The sequence below is a fragment of the Athene noctua genome, chromosome 6, assembly GCF_965140245.1.
Source record: "Athene noctua chromosome 6, bAthNoc1.hap1.1, whole genome shotgun sequence".
NCBI lineage: Eukaryota > Metazoa > Chordata > Aves > Strigiformes > Strigidae > Athene > Athene noctua.
The window spans coordinates 35,667,586-35,685,409 of NC_134042.1; the positions used below are offsets into that span (position 1 = coordinate 35,667,586).

General features: G+C 44.7%; 2 protein-coding genes across 2 annotated transcripts; one reads left to right on the plus strand and one right to left on the minus strand.

Moving 5' to 3' along the window:
- Window positions 1–3,253: 3,253 nt before the first annotated feature.
- On the minus strand, window positions 3,254–5,552 carry GON7 (GON7 subunit of KEOPS complex). Its single transcript, XM_074908573.1, has 2 exons — window positions 5,354–5,552; window positions 3,254–5,225 (listed from the first exon to the last, which is right to left on the minus strand). Exons 1-2 carry the CDS (start codon window positions 5,550–5,552, stop codon window positions 5,107–5,109), a joined length of 318 nt encoding a protein of 105 aa, XP_074764674.1. The 3' UTR covers window positions 3,254–5,106.
- On the plus strand, window positions 5,551–16,995 carry UBR7 (ubiquitin protein ligase E3 component n-recognin 7). Its single transcript, XM_074908572.1, has 11 exons — window positions 5,551–5,895; window positions 6,015–6,148; window positions 6,947–7,007; window positions 8,578–8,673; window positions 9,799–9,852; window positions 11,020–11,125; window positions 12,562–12,746; window positions 13,313–13,444; window positions 13,843–14,005; window positions 14,864–14,925; window positions 15,706–16,995. Exons 1-11 carry the CDS (start codon window positions 5,551–5,553, stop codon window positions 15,796–15,798), a joined length of 1,431 nt encoding a protein of 476 aa, XP_074764673.1. The 3' UTR covers window positions 15,799–16,995.
- Window positions 16,996–17,824: the final 829 nt, after the last annotated feature.

The window sequence follows — 17,824 nt, forward strand, 5'->3', positions numbered from 1 at the left end:
TTTTCACTGAGTGGAAAGAAAAGATTAATTGCTACAACTTCCACTTAGGGGAGAGAAAGCTGCTTTTACTCATGCTCTTTTAACTTAAAATGAGTTAGCTCAGACCTGATCTTGAAGAGCTTCTTAAAGCAGAAGCTATAATTAATAGAGGCAGTAATGAAGTCCTTGGAAGGTTGCTAACCTCTGACAGCTTAACGATCATTCAGAGCTTTAATTTTCTGCCAAGAAAGAGAGTAGTTATTAACACAAAGTTGATTATATTCATGTCTGTGTCACCTACCCTGGATTTCTTTTTATTGTGTTTGTGTCACAACATAAAGCTTTGTCAGGCTGCTTGAGCATCACTCTTGGGCAGTTTGAGTGTTAGTTTCATTAGCAGCTTGACCTTCACCTGACAGTCCCTTCCTGTTTTAGGAAAATGTCTGTCACATTTTTTGAAGTGTTGCTGGGCCTGTTCTTCATTTCCTCCTGTGGGAGAGCAGGTCCAATGAAGAGCATAACTTCAGGCTGCAGCCCTTCAAATTTGGACAGAAGTAAGGTGCAATAAAATGTGTTCCTTCTGATGCATGTTTCTTCCAGCAATGAAGTAGAACTGCAAGCTTGGTTTCTTTTTTAATTAAAAACATGAGGACTTATCCTTGGAACAAAACTTTCCAGTTTATGCAGGATACCTATTAAATCCCCCTGTTTTCTTTTGCCTGGTCTATTGTCTTAAAAGGATGCTCTCTAGTTTATAATTCTATTAGTTTCTAAAAAATGCTGCTTTTTGTGTGCCAGTCTTGGATGAGGCCCTCTTTTCTGTGTATGACCTAAAGCATGAAAGCAGTTTAATAACTTTATCAGGTAGTTCATTTGTAAGAACTGACTCATCTTAGCTCTCCTTAAAGCTAGCCCTATGGTACAGGTTTCTTCTGTAAAGAAAGAACATGCTGCAGCCACAACAAGGTACTTCTGCTCAACTCTCAGTCCTCAAAGCCCATGAGTAGCCCACTAAATTTTGGCTAATGCATGTGCCCAAACCCACTGCTCGGCTGTTTACGCTGCTGTTAACCTCGTTACCATATATTAAGCCCCGTGATACGTTATTATGTCCTAACTGCCAGATTACTGTGTATTTTAGAGAGAATCTGGTATGTGTAGTAACTTGTTTATAAATTAACTTTTAAGATAGAATGAGTAGGAATTACACAGGGGCTGCAATTGGTGAATCACATTCAAACCCTTTTAATGAAAATGATGTATCTCTTTCCTAGGAGCTAGGAAAGGTCTTGCACTTTTAGGCAATGCCATGATTATCAGGCATAATGGGATTGTCCCCTTTCCCTCACAGAACCATCTGAGTGCTTAATATCATACTTGTGATTTTAAACCTTTTTTTAAAAACACAGAGCACTGCAACCTGTTAAATTCCTTTGTGACTTTAGCCTCAAAGTTGTCTGAACCAGCAAAATCATTATTTTAAAGCAGTAACAATAGAGTATGTCATATAATCTCAGTCTATGTGAAGGAGACTTTCTTTGACATTTTTGCTGTTCTGTTTTGCAACTAGTAAAACTAGGTGCTTCTCATCTAAATACTACCAAGAACATAATTTGGTATCACTTCAGCTCTTAATTCAGTAGAAACATACGAACATTCTTCCCCCTTGATTGGTAAGGAAATCCATCTAGCCCCCTCTGGCTACTAAAGCTCAGTTATATTAGTAAGAAAAACTATGCTAAACAGTGCAGATGTGGTGAACTGGGCTTGTTCTGTGCCAGACTGAAGTCTGGTTAAGGTACAAAAGCACTAGCAAATCCCCAAGGTGAAGAGTATGCCATCTTCTGGCAAGACTTACCTACTCTATCTAAAATGCAGGGGCCACAGCTGATTTATGGCATGTATAAAACTTTGTCCCTTAGGACAGCTTTGTAAAAGTCATCGCAGACTTTTGCTATATTCTCCACACACATAAACCTTAAGATTTTCTGTCTCCAGAAAATTTTGGAGGTTCTCACAGCCATGGAAGAACTTGTATGCTTTTCTGACTTGGTTGCTTGGAAGAAGAGTGCCATGACCAGTGAGCAACACCAGCTGGTTCTCTCTGTTGCCCCCTATACCTTTTCCTGGTTGTTTGGCCAGGAGGACAGTACAGGAAACAGGAGACTGCAGTCCTGGGGGAGAAAGGGGGTCCCCAGGAGTCCAGAACACAGCTGTAGGGTAGGTCCTTAAACAGGTGGGGGGGGAATACTTATCTATTCATACTTAAAGTTTTCTGTGCCTAGTTACCTTGTAGTGATTCTCAGAAAAATAAAGTCTCTGTTGAGTTAGGGCACTTCTGACACAAGCAAACTGTTTTAGAATTAAGGCCCTGTGAAACTCCAGTACCCTTTTTGTTGTTCAAAAGCTTTTGTGGACACAATAAGGACTGGAGATAATTCTTTAAAGGCAAAAATGTGAGTGGTGGTTCTTGACCCAGTGCTCATTGATACCTTCTGGAGCTCAGGTGCAGTGGTTACCAGTACTAGTGGTTGACTAAAGAAAAGTATCCCATTACAAGAGTATTACCTGCATTTACTCCCACACTAATAAAGTTAGGGTTTGTTGCTTTAGACCAGAGGTTGACAGTCCATGATGTGCCAGTGGACTGTTTACACAAAATTTGTATATAAAGGCCACGAAGCCATGCCTAATGTTAAATGTTGCTTTTTAGCCATTCCACAGTTCAGACCATTGTGGAGTGTTGGAGGACTGTAGTCTGGAGGAGAGGGTGGAGCAAAGCAAAAAAAAAATGGTGCTCCTCAGATGTAGCTCTACAGCAAGCTTTCAGAGCTGCAGAACAGAGCTTGTAAAAGATGTCATCACTTCAGCACGGGTCATATGAAGGAGCCCTTCTGATACATTTATCAGGGTCATTTTTTTGTACCAAGTCTTGCCTTTGGCATTTTGATAAGCCACTTCCTTCGATGCCACTTCCTTCAATAAATTATCTACCCTAAAACACTAACCATTTTATCACTTTAAGATTTTGCAGGCTGACAAGAGATCAGAATCAATTTGTGTAATTTTCTCTACCCTAGGGCCTCAGCAACTAAAGCTCCCTAGTGTTCAGAGTTGGTCTTTTCTCCTCAGTTATGCCTCTAATATCTGCTAACAGAATGATGAGTGTGAATTTCTTAGAATAAGAGTAGATAAAGATGTAAAAACTGTTTGATGGATGTCTTTTCCAACACACCCCCACCCCCATTTCAAACAAACGCAGATAATCTTGTGGCCATAAAAGTTCATAATTTATTCCAATACTTTGTCCTTCATACACAAGTCTCAAGATTTGTTCAGTTTCCATAATACATAAACTATGACAGCAGAACACACAAAAAAGAAAAAAAAAAAGGCTCGCACTATTAAATCAGTCAATTTCTGCTACAGAAGACTCTCAGGCTGTACAGTAAGCTCTATGGACTGGCTGTCAGGAATATTTTATGCCTGTTAACAGAAGCATGCACCAAAAAACTGGGAATTCAAGCAACATATGGGAAGCATCTGTTACTTAATGCCATTCCCCATGTTGCATTATCATCAAAAGAAAGAACAACAAGCTACCTTAGCAGAGAGATTGGGTTATGCGGATTTACAGCCAGAACTGTTATACATAATGTACTCATAGGTGTTTCTCAATATTTATACTTTTTCCCCCTCTAAAATAAACTACAGCAACCAGCTGTGGCAGGTGCACCCACCCTGATGCAGGGGCTTCCTGGCTGTTGAGATACATTGGCTGCTGATTCTGTCTTCACGCCCTTGTTCTCAAGACTTTATGGTAACTGGAGCCCTCGGCCTGTAAGAGGAGACTGACCACAGATCATTCGGCTGGGGTATAAATGGAGTCCCCTGGGGGAGCCATTTCAAGCCATCCTCTTTGGAGCAGCACAGTCGAGGACTCTGCCCTTGGGTCAGGGCACTACCCAAGAAAACTCAAGGCTGAGAGCCCTCACTTTTAGGTGAGTGATCGTGCACTTTGGATTGTCATTAAATCCTAGGAATTCTTTGAATTGACTGTGCAGTAATAGTTTTCCTCTCACAGACATCTGAATCTGTTATTTACTAATGACTGCTGGAGTCCCAATCGATTGCACTAAAATTTTAAGTATTTATCCTGTAGAGCCTCTGCAACACCAGTGTAGAAACTTACAACATTTCCCCTAGTTTCTGCACAAACTTTTGTTTATAGAAAGCATCTCAAAAAATCACTCTGCTCTTCTTTTTTCTTATTTTTAGGTACTGTTGAGAGTTCTGCATAGGCAGAATATTAAGCAGTGATGTTCACTTTATTAGACTTAGCTACCAAATGAGCCTAAAAATCAACCTGGATAAAACTCAGTGATGGAAGATTGCTGCATGAAACTAAAACGGGGAAACCCCTCTCCCATTTGGAGAAAACAGGCTTAGGACAGACAAGTTTTTAAATTTATAATTATCTTCAATATTCCACAAAGTCACAGTGATTTGTAACTTTTCTGGCTGCCACAAACCCAGGATTTTTTGAAACCAAGATTCCCAACTCTTTCAATCTACTTTGTCTATGACCTTTTCCAGGAAAATAATTGATGAGTGACTAAAATAAACCTTATAGATGATAGGCAAAAATAATCTTCCGTTGCAGGACTGTATATGACTCTTACAGGACTGTTCAGCAGTAGACACAGTTCTACAGATGTTTTTTAATTTTTAATACTATAGTGGTCTTATATTGGTATCTTTCCATACAAATAAAGTTGTCTTGTACCATTTTAAGATCATATCAGCCAAAATAACTCTTTCCACATTTTATTACTTTATTGACTTGTGAGCACTGCTTTATATTTGTCAACTAGCTAACTAAAAATTCTTCTCAGTGTTAACATAGGTACCCTGTAAGCGATATGCTGATAACACCAAGGCGCATCCTTTCGTTAAGGCTCCGTATTAAAATAGCGTCGGGATCGTCATTTCACTTGTAAAAACACGAAGAGACGCAGGCGCCTGCCGGGCCCGAGCGGCCTGCCCCCGCCCGGGGGACCGCGCCCGAGGGCCCTTACAAGCCGGACTGTCCCTTTCTAGGCCTAAGCTCGGTCTCTAACGCCATCATCAGGGCTGCTGAACTTTCGTTCGCTTCGGGGGTGGGTCATCGGCGCTCGCTTTCGTGTCGATGTTGTTTTCGTCTTCATCCTCCTCCTCCTCGTCGTAGTCGTCATCCTCAACATTACCTGCCAGGGTTCAAGCACGGCGCCGATGAGCGGCGAGGGCGCAGGCGGCGCCCCGGGGGCGGCCGAGCCCCCTCCCCGCGCTCCCGCCGGGACGCTCCGCGTGTGTCCCGCCCCCCCCCGCCACTCACCGCGCGGCCCGCCGCCGCCCGCTGCCTCTCGCTCCTCCTGCACCAGGGGCGCCAGCAGCTCCACCACCCGCTCCTGCATCTCGGCCAGGGCCCGCCGCAGCCCGCGCAGCTGCCCGCCCTCGCCCTCCTCCGCCGGGCACGGCACCCGCACCGAGCGCGTCTGCCCGTCGCGGCCGCGCAGCTCCGCCACCAGCTCCATGGCGGTGCCCCCGCCCCGCCGGGCGGTCACGTGCCCCCTCCCGCCGCCCGGCGGCTCCCCGCTGACGCGCGGCCCCGGTCACGTGGGCGTGCGGTTCCGCTTCCGCTGTGGCGCCCCCTGGCGGCTCGGCCGCGCGGTTCCCGCCTCGGCTCGCTGTCGGCCGCGCGTCCCGGCGATGGAGGCGGCGGCGGCGGAGGCCGCCGAGCCGGAGGGCGGCTGCGGCGGCGGCGCGGAGGAGCCCGTGGTCTCCCTGGCCGAGGTGCTGGCGGAGAACGAGGAGCTCGAGAAGGAGGCGCGGGCCGTGCTGGGCGCCAGCGACCACGAGCGCTGCAGCTACTCCCAGGTGGGGGCGGGGCCGGGCGCCGGGGGGGGTGTGGGGGGCCGGGGGCGGGGCCGCCCGGGGCCGGGACCCCCCTCCCGTGCCCGCCGTCCCCTGCAGCCTGCGCCGGTGTCGCTCCGCAGGGCGCGGTGAAGAGGCAGGCGCTGTACGCCTGCAGCACCTGCACGCCGCCCGGAGGGGAGCCGGCGGGGATCTGCCTGGCCTGCAGCTACGAGTGCCACGGCACCCACCGCCTCTTCGAGCTCTACACCAAGAGGTACCGCGGCGGGGCGCGGCGGGGCGGGGCGGGGGCGCGCGCCCGTCCCGGCGGCGGGAAACGCGCGTGCGGCGGGGGCGGCTCGAGGCTCCCCGCAGCCTGCGGCCCCGCCACGGCCGGGCCGGTCCCGCACAGCCTCTCCGGGGCAGACGCGGGCCCGGAGGTAAACGCTGACCCTCACCTCCCGGACCCGAGCGCTGGGACGCCCGGCGGGGCTGTGAGCCTGAGGTGAGAGGGCAGGGGAAGTTCCTCGGAGCCGCCTCCTCTGTGTGATTCGCCTCAGTGAGGCAGGACAGCGTGAAACTCCCCAAATACACCGCTTCCAGCAAAACCGTACCGGCAGGTGAGGTCAGGTCACTGAGGTGCCCCGTGCCCCCGTTTGCCTGGCATAGCGACCCTATTTACATGAGAGCTTAGGTGTCTGAGGGGGAGACAAGAGCTTAATCACCTCTATGGACCCCGCCTTCGGAAATGAACCAATTCACGCTCCTCGCTTGCCAACACATGTGCTCGTGTTCCTGAGTGTAGTAGTTGCAGCACCCAGGGTCAGCTGTGACGCTGTGGTCTCCCAGCCAAGTGCTGCTGCAAATGGTGGTGTTAGCTGAGATCTGCCGAGAACAGCGTGTGGGAGGGTAAGGCTGCAGGGCCCCTTTGGCCAGTTCTGACTGATGCTATTGTTTAAATAGCTGCAAGAGTATTTTTATGGCTCCTAATAAACTGCTGGGAATTGTTACGAACACAAAAGTTAGTGTGTTTTCAGTTAATAAAAAACCTGAAATGCTGTGTTTTTCTTTCCAGGAACTTCCGCTGTGACTGTGGAAATAGCAAGTTCAAAAATCTGCAGTGCAAATTACTCCCAGTAAGTTCAGACATAGATTTCATGCATACGGAATCAAAACAACAGGCTTGGGAGGCTGATGCCTTGCCTCAGCCAGTGCTGACTCATGTGATGCCTCCGCTTTTTCCAGCAAGTTAAACAAGGTGGGAGTATTACAGCAGGAGATAAACTGTTAAGGTACCAAAGGGAAATGTTGTAAGGAGAGAGAACATTTGATCCTTGTCATCCATGAATGCAGTCATTTGGCGTCCATGGTCAGCACAGTGCCAGAAATGTGTCCTGATGCCTGCACTAATACATCTCCTTAGCTTTAAGCTGGCTTCGGGAAGACCTTTTGGACTGCAATTTTGTAATTGCATTAAGGAAATTTAAAGTTGTGCTGCTGTCAAAGAGACAGTTCTCTCCTCTTCCTTGTGGTGGCATTAGTGCCCTAATCTTTTTTGATAGGTTGTCACCAGAGCCTACTGATGGATTGTTTTTTTACTATGAAGCCCTGTGTGCCTTTATACTTGGTGGGCATTTTGGGTTTGTCAGGTAGTTGGCAATTGTCTGGGAAGCAGTGACAAGAAGCTGGCCTGTCTGCAGTGCAGCTCCCAGGGTAATAACAGTCCAAATGTAGAAACAGCAAGTGGTTTTGTGTATGCCTGTTTTGTTCTGGCAGAACTGGGATGGATGCAGAGCTAGTCAGCCTCAGGCTACAGTCCAGTGATCCCTACAGAGACACCTGTGACAATTTTAAGATGTTACTGTTTCTTATTTGAATCAATGGAAAGGATCACATGGTTGTTCCTCTTCCTTCAGTTCAGTGCAAAATCAATTGTATTGTTTAAGTGACCTTCAGCATCTGTCCATTAATGTGGCCGACTTCAGGAATGCCGGGTGCTCGCCTCGTCCGTTCTTCCTTTGTCAGAACAGTGGTAGAGAGCTCTTTGTAGTCCTATCATAAATTGTCACAGCTGCTTCTGCAGGGGCTGATGGTAGGTGGCCTTGGGTTGCCACAGTGTGCAGTTCTGAAGCCCCCTGGCTGCAGCTGTATTACCTGTTTGGTTTTTAGTGGGATTACCTGTAATTGAATTTCACTCAGCATGTTTTGTAATTTAGATAATCCTCTCCTGTAGTGTGATGTTTATATGACATGAATTTAGTGGAAGCTCAGTGGTAAGATTAAGCCAAGTTAGGTTTGGAATACAGTCTGGATGTTTAAAAAAGAATGGAGGGAAAGCTGCCCAATAAATCTACAGACGTTGTTATAATGTCAGCAGGCAGGCGTGGTTGGTGATCAAAACTGCTAAATGGTTTTAGATTAGTAGTTGCTGGAAAACACCACGGTTGTCATTTGTCACAAAGGTGGAAAGACTGTTTTTCCTCTTTCCATTTGAACTTCAGCGTTCCTCGCATGCCCTATCAGCTGCTCATGGTATAGCATAGGTGTCTGGATAATATCTTTTGGGATCTTCAAGCTGGTGAGTATAGTGATTGCTTTTAGAAATTAAAGTGGAACAGGAATTGTTTTTTTCTAGATTATACATCTTTTCTGTCTTTTTATTTTTCATTGCATTGTCTACTGAGACTTTTTTTCCTTTTCTCCTAGGACAAGGGCAAGGTGAATTCAGGAAATAAGTATAATGACAATTTCTATGGATTATACTGTACTTGTAAAAGACCTTATCCTGATCCTGAAGATGAGGTAAATACAAAACCCAGTAGTAATCATACATTGATAGTGTTTGTGCAAAATATTGTCCAAAGGGTAGTTGCTGAGCTACTTTGTAGGGAAGATCCCACGTTAAGAAATCTTAAGTTCCATATTGCTTTTGGTTGTCATGTGCTGTATGAAGTAATTACTTTATCTTTTTTTTTTTTTTTTTAAATGGTAGAATGTGTTTATGCCTTAAAGACAGATAAGGAGGACAAACCATCATTTGGACAAAATGCTGATGCAGTCCTCCCTGCTTTCTTCTCTAAAGTTACAGAGATCCCTTAGGGGGTGAGTTTCTCATCATCTTGAGAAATGTGGCAAACACAGAATAAACACATTGCACATGTTAGGAGAGACCAGGATCTGCTTCTTGGTGCCTGCAGCAGTGCTCTGACAAGGCTTCTGGTATGGAGAGAGTCTGTCCTGTAGCACTGGCTTTTTCTTTCTTTTATGGCAGTCAGGACACTTTTTTTTCCTGTCTGAAGTATTAAAATATACCACTTGGTTTGCGCGCGCACACACACACACTCTTTTGTTTGCAGTCATAGAAGTTAGGTGGTTTAAAGAATAAGGAAGGCACAAGTCTTTCAAATCCAAAAAAGTGTTTTATAAACTTACCTCTCTGAAGTTCAGAGAAAGCTAAGTATTTCTAAAGAAATAATTAATAATTTTTTCGCTTGTACTGTACTGCATTGTGGACAGTTAGGATTGTGGCATTCCTTCAGAAACCTGATGATATCAGTATCTTTCTTTTGCTAAGCTGCCTGATCATGCATTTCTGTTCACAGGAAGAAAGATACCAACAGTGTATTCTTTTTTTTTTCTTGTCCCTTTTGTGTGAAAATGTCTTGCTCTACTGGGAAAACTAGTTTTGTAATAATAAATGGGAATTTCCACAGTCTTGTTAATATGACAAATTACATATGCTGTTGAACTCCAGGGACACAAACTGACTAATGAAGCATTTAACTACTTATTAATGGCAGCCCCTGGTGGGTGGGTGAAGAGGGAAGTGCAATTCACTTGAGCAGGCTTTGCGTAATACTGCCGTTTGAGACTTGGGAAAGATTCTGGAGGTTGCTATTAATGCTAATAATCTGACCGATCATCTAGGTTCCAGATGAGATGATCCAGTGCATAGTTTGTGAAGACTGGTTCCATGGAAGGGTAAGGAAGCTCTTAAGTAGCAGAATTGCTATTTGCATATAAATAAATCAGTGTCGGTTAAGTTTGTATGGTTTTTCTTACTTGGGAAGGTTTGCTGTAGTTCTCAAAAGATTATTACATGAGTTCTGAGGTATTTATTTTCATTCTATGAAAAGGCATGTTGAAAGGTTAATATTGTGCTGCTGTCCACAAAAACTAGGAGGAGTTCTATGTTTTTGAAGGCTACCACTGCAGAATAAAAAGATAGATAACTTTATAACTGTCTGTTTAATTGGAAAATTCTAATCAAGTAGTTGGTGAGAAAAAGATTCTTATTGAGGCACATCATTATCAACTACCTGAATAGTTCTTCATTCAGAAGAATGCTTTTAAAAACTGCAATTCCTTTAAGTGGCAAGGAACAAACTGTGCTCTTGGTTCCTGATTACAAACTTCGGGGAAATCTTTTAAAAGCAGCTCAGCACTTTAGTGAGTGGCCTACTTAACATGTAGGCATTAAGGATTCAGCCTCTTGTGCCTTGAAGGGCGTGAGTGAAATTCCATGTTTGAAGTTGCAGGATCAAAGAATAAAAAGAAATATCATTGGCTTCAATTACAGGTTCTGTAGATAAACTATAGGATTCATTTGTATAAATGTATATATGAAGAATGTTATGCTGCATACTGTGAGCTTTGCAAGAATGCTTTTCAAAAGAAAGCTGCTAAGTGCTTTTAATTGCCTAAATAGTTCTCACCATTTTCTGGAGAGCTTTGGGGCCTAATTATTCTCAAGTTCAGTATGTGATCAATATGAAGATTTACAATCTTTTCCATGGAAGAAAGCAATCAGAAAAAGTTATTTGAGAGTTTAAATGTGCAATGTGTGAGAGGTATCCTTAGGAGAGTTTAGAAGAATATCACTTAGAAATGAGATGAAGATAGGACTGAGATTTCTGGGTATGTAGAAGGCATAAAAGGCTGTAGACAAAGAGAATTATTTCATCTTTTCCCTGGAATTTTTATCAGCTCTTCCAAGTTTCTAAGTTATACAGATGATTATTGTAGAAACTTAGCAGGAGTGTATGCTTATGCTGAAAATGTTTGATGTTTTATTTCCTCTAAACCTAGAGTTGAGTCTGTCGGTTTGCAGTGAGTGCTTCACTGCTTGTGCTTGTTTCTTTTTGATAGCATCTTGGTGCAGTTCCCCCTGAAAGTGGAGACTTTCATGAAATGGTGTGCCAAGCCTGCATGAAGCACTGCCATTTCCTGTGGGCTTATGCATCGCAATTAGCAGGTAAAGAAAATGAAGAGCCAATATTTCATTATCATGTATTTCTCAGACATGGTCGATTAATGACATGATACTGTTTAAGTGGTTGGAGAAATGATACTCGTTATATTGGACAATCACCTTCAGCGGTGGAACATGCAGGGCTGCAGTAACTATTCTGTAAAAAAAAAAAAAAAGTTCTTGTTCCTAAATCTTAATTTTGTGGTGCTCACTCTTTTGTTTTCTCAAAGATGTGCTAGCACATAGATAGATGAAGACTTAATACCTGTCTCAAACTTAATTTCTAAACTGGATCAGAGAATTGAAGAGCTATCCTAGGGGAAGCAGTGAGGCAAACAGCTGAGTATAAGAGGCTCTGAGCACCTCCCCTGCTTCCTCCTCCTTCCTTCCCCTGACCTCAGTGTTCACATAGGTGTCCTCGTAACTTCTCCTCAAAGTCCCAACCGCCTCCCATGTTCCCCTTTTAAATACATTGTCACAGAGGCGCACCCACCATCACTAACTGGCCTGGCCTTGGCCAGAGGTGGGTCTGACTTGGAGCTGGGGAAGCTTCAAGAAGCTTCTCAGAGGGGCCATCGCTGTAGCCCCCTCCCCCGTCACCAAAACCCCACCACGCAAACCCAACACACCTGCGTAGAGCTGGGACTGTGCTCGGGACGTGTGATCCCTGCAGTCACACCAAGCCTCTGCTCCCTTCTCTGCAGGATTGGAAGCATAGATGACTTGTGTTCTGTGGGAAGAGCTAGTTTCACATAGTCTCCTAAATGTCATTTATATTAATTGGTGATTGATCTCTTATTTGCTAGAAATTTCATTGGTAGTTTTAGGGATTCCAAGCTGGCCCTCCTGGAGTCCTCTTCCTTCTAATGTAAATACAGTACAGAACAGGTGGGGGTTTTTTTGGTTTTCATTTTCCTCCTTCTAACCCGCTATGTCATAGGGCACACATTTGAATTGACATCAAAAGAAAAACGTGTTTTAAAGAAGGAAGTAGTTAGTGTAGTTAATCTGTCATGGAGTTTTTGGTGTGTGCATCTAGAGAAAAAGGACTCTGACACAAAGTCAGCAAAAAGGTACACACCATCTACTGAACCTGCAATAGCTATCAAGGGGTGTCAGGAAGGACAGGCATCTTAGTACAGAACTGTCTCAAATTGTGATGCCCTTTTCCCTCTCCTAGAGCTTAGGTTTTGGGAAGCAGGGTCTTTTAGAATAGGAGTATGAAAGGTGAAGAAGACTGTGGTGAAAGAGGGGCCGGTTTCTTTGTGCACCTAGGTCAGTGTATCTTTGGACAGCTGTAGAGTGTGTCCAAGACCCTGCAACGTATGAGGGTGTACCTGCATGCTCTTTGACGCTGCACTGGAAAGCAGAGAACATCTGTGGTAGTCTGTACGTTGTCTGGCACAGTATTTTCACTTACATGGGTATGTATCTTCCAGTTCCTGCTTTGACCAAAGTGAACTCCCTTGAAGATGAAGGAATTGTCCTGAAAGCTGAGGAAAGTGAAGAGCCAAAAAAAGAAATTAAAAAAGAAAGTGGAGTGGAACACCAAGAAACAAAGGAGGAAGAGCAAACAGAACAGTTTAATGAACCATCCACTAGCTCTGGGTCTGCCTGTCCAGAGGTAAAATGTACCTTCTTTTCTGTCCTGTACATCTTCGTAGTGATGGTAGGTGAAGTAGAGCCCACCTCTTTCTGAATAGGTTCAGTGAAGAGGTAAATGCTTTCAGTCTGTTTCCGTGTTCCTCTTCAGTCACCGCCACTTCAAACACGGGGTCTCTGCAGAGCATGGTGTAGGCTGTAGAATATGATTGTAGAAGTGGGTGACAAGGGTGTAACGTCTGTTTGCAAACAGGTTATATCCATCCCTTCTTGTCAGCCACAAGGACTTTACACTGAGGTAACTTCTGAGTTTGTTCTAATATAGGTGTATTCTGCATTGTAGCTGCATTTGCATGACAGCCCAGCTCTCATTTCTTAAGCGTTTATGGCCATTGCAGTAAATTTCTACAGAAATTTCCAGTGGAAACTGCTAAAACCTCATGTGGATGAAATGGTAATACAGGTTGTTTATAAAAATAAACGTGTCTGAGATAAAAGAAAAGTCTTGCAGAAGGAAAATGACATGCTGGAAAGGACGTAGTGTATTTGAAGTGACATTATAGAGCACTGAACACTCATTTAATTCAGGTAGTTACCAAGAGTGAGGAGCCAGTCTGCAAGCTGAAAGAACTCCAAAGCAAGCAATTTTTAAAAAAAGATACTGCTACCTTTTGGCCATCGAACTGGAGAAGCAAATTATGCACCTGTGAAGACTGTTTGGTATGTATTCTCTCTTCATTATCACCTTCATTGATGTGAGGGAGGCAGGGAGGAGCTCCAAGAGAATCTTTGAAGAGAAACTTGTAGATAAAATCTGTGTAAATGTTCTTACTCTACCTATGAACACCTAAAAAACCCCTCCACCCCTCAGAGAAACACACCAAATATTTGGAATTAATAGAGCACAAAGGAACTTCTAAATATTTGTATTTTCTTTGCTGCTTAAATGCAGGATTGCTTTGGAAGTCCTTATGGGAAGATGTCTGAAATGCTGGATCCAAAATTTACATTATTATTTTTGTTATTATTTGTGATACTGAACACAACAAGGACTGGGGGAAAGCATCTCCATCTGAGAAGTTTTGCAACGTAAAAGTAAATTTTACTTTATTCTCCAGAAAATGTATTCAGAGCTTGAAGTCCAGTTCCTGACAGATGAATGTGACACTGTCTTGGCTTACGAAAATAAAGGTACCAGTGACCAAGAAACAGAGAGGAGAGATCCTTTAATGGACACCCTTAACAGCATGAACAGAGTCCAGCAAGTAGAACTCATCTGTGGTAATTACAACTTCATTTTCAGAATCTGCCTTAACACTTTAACTGAACAGTTTCCCATAAGAGATTGGTATCAGGTCTTGCAGTGTGGTGTCAAACTGTTTTTGAAGTAACATACAGAAGACTGTACGGCACACTGCACACCTCAGTCAGGATTACTCTAGAGAAGTTTGTCCTCTCTGGCCTGTTGTTACAGCTTTAACTTACATGGAGGAACTACACGTATGGGAGCTTTTCCCCTATTTACCACCTTAGGTACTGTATTGATAGTAGTTTCTTGTAACATGAATATTCAATTTACACTTCTGCTGTCTGGCTTATTTATCTTACCCTGTTCTGTTGTCTGGGAATCTCCTGGTGTCTGGGGGAGTGCCAGCACTGTGAAGCTGGGGGCAGGGTGCCCCCCGGCAGCTCTGTTGACAAGGCAGCGTTGAGGTATTTTACAACTGGAGCTGTGTTTCCCTCTTCCACGTGGGGGGTTTGCACTCTGGCCAGGACACTCGCCCAATCCCGAGTTACAGGTGACCCATGTGTGCTTTTGCAGTGGGGAGCTGGAAGCAGGGGTGGTCTTTTAACTAATTCACTCAACTTCTGTACGTATCTCTGAAGATCACCTGAACAGACACTCAGACTGTGTAGGCTAGTCTGATAAAGTATTAGGCTTCTCATGTTTACCTGGACTTGCCTTTCTCTTTATTATTATTATTTGTAATGTTGTTCAAACCTATATTTGTTTCAAATAAATCTAACAAACAACAAGAGGAAGTAGAACAAGTTGCCTTCTAGAGCCACTGTTAAACTGGAGCTGAGTATCTTTTTTTTTTTTTATTTTCTTTCCCTTGCCTTTGTTTCTCTATCCAGAATACAATGATTTAAAGACAGAACTGACTGACTATCTCAGGAGATTTGCAGATGAGGGAACGGTAAGGTGCAACTCACAGAATTTGTTTGCCAGAAAATGTGTTTTAAAGTACTGTTGAGGGCTGGGTATTGACTAATATGATGCTATGTTACAGTGTTTTTTCCCTGCCTCTTGGAGGTACTGCAGTAGAAATTAGAAACCCCTGATTTCACTGGTATTTAGAAGTTGTATTTCCTTAATGACATTGTTGAGAGATAACAGGGACCTTACAGAAATCTGTCTATGAAGTACTGAGAGCAGTTCTTAAATGAAGCTGCTTTTGCTCTAGGAAAAGTATTCAGGAAACAAAGCTCTTAACCCTTATGCTTTTTCTTAGACTGACTTTGACTGAGTAAATATTGGCAGTCTTGTCAGGTGTTTTCCTGGAGGCATTTGCATGCTGTTATTAATCAACACATGCATTTTGTTGGTTTATTTGCTGAATTGCCATTCTTAGTTACATTGTAAAGAAGCTGAAGTGAGCTAGTGAAGATCTTTGCTCTGTGTTGGTTTTTCTGCTGATAAAAGCAAGTGGTCAAACCCATTAAAAATACCCTCAGGAGCTTTGCTCCGCGTGCTTGTCCTGCCTTTGGGAAGCTCGTTTCTCTGTGCTCTTGCAATTCAACATGGGTGTTAATTGTCTCCTTTGGGTCCAAGGGGAAGGCTGTAGTGCCAGCTGTACCGCAGAGGTTCCGGTACATGTCCCTTCGTACGCTTCGTGTGGGATGCATGCGAGGGAAAGGAAAGGATGGTTTAATTGAATTCCTATAGCACAACCTGGGTTTCATATTGCTTCCCCCAGGTGGTTAAAAGAGAAGACATTCAGCACTTCTTTGAAGAATTTCAGTCACGGAAAAGACGACGGACTAACCGGATGCAGTACTACTGTAGTTAGACTGAGAGGGCTTGGGTCTGAAAGGACAACTGGGAGAACAATAGACATTGGCAAAGCAAAGAGGCATCTTCAGTAGTTTGGCTTCTCATCCAGCTGTCCAAGAAACGTCTTCATTTTGTCTCATACTTGTTCCTTTATTTGTAGCGACTAAAACGTGTTCTTAACCGGTACACTGCCGTTAGAGGGATTTCAGTGCTGATGGGCTCCGCGCGGCTGTGGGGGGCGGCTGGCGCCTGCTGCAGTGAGCCCGGTTCCTGCTGAGGGGGCTCCGCGCCCTCCCCTCGGGTGGAGCCGTTGTAGTGAGGGCTCCCCGGGGTCCCGCGGGCAGGCGCCCGGGCAGGAACGCGTTCCGGCAGGCGGGTTCCATCCGGCGGAGGGCCCAGCGCTGCGCGCTCTCTCCAGGCAGGTGAAAAATGGGAAATCAGAGGGTAGGCTTGATGCAACGGAGTGTGCTATCTGTTTTTATAAATTCAAAAGCTTTCTTTCTAATATAGTACGGTGATGTTTTACATGCAAAAAATCGTCACTTGAACTTTATCCACTCGCTAGAATATAAACAATATCTAGGAGTAGGTATGAGAGTACAGCTTAGGCAGCGGGGAGGTTTGTTGTAGGACTTACTAACATGCTTTGATTTTAAGGACTAGTCTACTGCAAGCTACTCCATGAATAGTTCTGAGAACACTGCAGCATCCTGGCATTTTTCTACAGAATAGTGTGTGATCTTTTTATAATCACTGTGATAATCATGGAACAAGATGACACAGTGGGTCACTGACTTAAGAATCTGCACTTAGCTACAATTAAATATTGACTTTTCCTAAATTTGGAGCCTATTGTAGTTTTTAGTTTGCCTTTACCCACAACCACCAGAACCTACTTTAAGAAAGTTCTAATTTTTAACTCCTTTATGTAGTAGGATGATTTCTTTACTATGGGGTACTCATGTTCATGACTTTTGAGAAGGAAATGAGACCTTTATGTATCATTCTCCCTGTTACTTGTTTCTGATCACTTTATTTACAAAAGCTAGTTTTAGGGTAGATGCTCACTTCAGGGGTTTGTTTCATGCGAAATGACTAGTTGATTTTAAATTTAACCCTGGGTAGTGTATGTGCTTTTTTTGCAGCAACTGTTAATGGGAGTTGTAACTGCCTATCTAACTCATATCTAAAAATTAAAGAACTGTTCAGTCTGCGCTGTCTGGGTGTTTTGAAGTGCTGCTGTAGTGGTTTGTTTTCATCCCTGCCCTGACCTGTTGGCCCTGTGGCCAACACCCCTCTTGGGGGCCCAGTTGAGTGCTGGGCTCAGCCCAGCCCCGTGTTCCCAGGTGTCTGCCTCCCCCTGCAAACGAGGGCTGGCCACCTTTGCTGGTACCGCTTTGGGCAGCAGATGGAGCAGCAGGGGGTGGCGCTTCCTTGGCGGTGCAGTTCTGGCCTGTAATTCCCTGAAAGGGGGGAGAAGGTGCCTGGAGGCACCGGCTGTGCAGGGCCCCAGCTCTGAGGCCAGGCCTTGGGCAGGGCACTGCCCTGCCCCGTGCACAGCAGGTGCCCAGAGGGAGCGGTTCTGCTGCAGGAAGCTTTCTGCACCCAGCCCAGCTCCTGCGGCGCAGCCCGGGGTGGGGCTGAGGGTGGGCACAGGTACAAGCGCCCTGACAGCCCCGGTGGTTCCTGCGCAAAGGCTGCCCCCAGCCGGGAGGCACCCTGCCTTCTATACAGTTAGCTGACAGAGGAACACTGTTACAAAGGGAAGAGAAAGTCTGTAACAATAAATTAAATTGTCTAGTTGAGGAAGTTGCTCCTAAAACTCATCTTCCTGGATGCAGAAATGAAGGTGTCAGTAATTAACATTTAAGACCATACAGCACTCACTGTGCACCCCACATTTTCTGCTTGCTGCATGGACACGCTTCTAAACTTGAGCTATTTCTTTGAAGTAGGGAAGAAAGCGCTTGTTTCTGTGCAAGAGACTTAAAGACTCAGCTGATGCAGGGTAACAGCAAGAAGAGAATGCTGGGTACTTCCTG

Bases quoted from the DNA above. Each gene is read 5' to 3' on its own strand.
- UBR7 (XM_074908572.1), top strand. From the start codon at position 5,551: ATGGCGGTGCCCCCGCCCCGCCGGGCGGTCACGTGCCCCCTCCCGCCG. The intron at 9,853-11,019 runs GTAAGGAAGCTC...TCTTTTTGATAG, and splicing joins AAGACTGGTTCCATGGAAGG to CATCTTGGTGCAGTTCCCCC. The intron at 12,747-13,312 runs GTAAAATGTACC...CATTTAATTCAG, and splicing joins CTGGGTCTGCCTGTCCAGAG to GTAGTTACCAAGAGTGAGGA.
- GON7 (XM_074908573.1), bottom strand. From the start codon at position 5,552: ATGGAGCTGGTGGCGGAGCTGCGCGGCCGCGACGGGCAGACGCGCTCG. The intron at 5,226-5,353 runs GTGAGTGGCGGG...GAACCCTGGCAG, and splicing joins GGGCGGCGGCGGGCCGCGCG to GTAATGTTGAGGATGACGAC.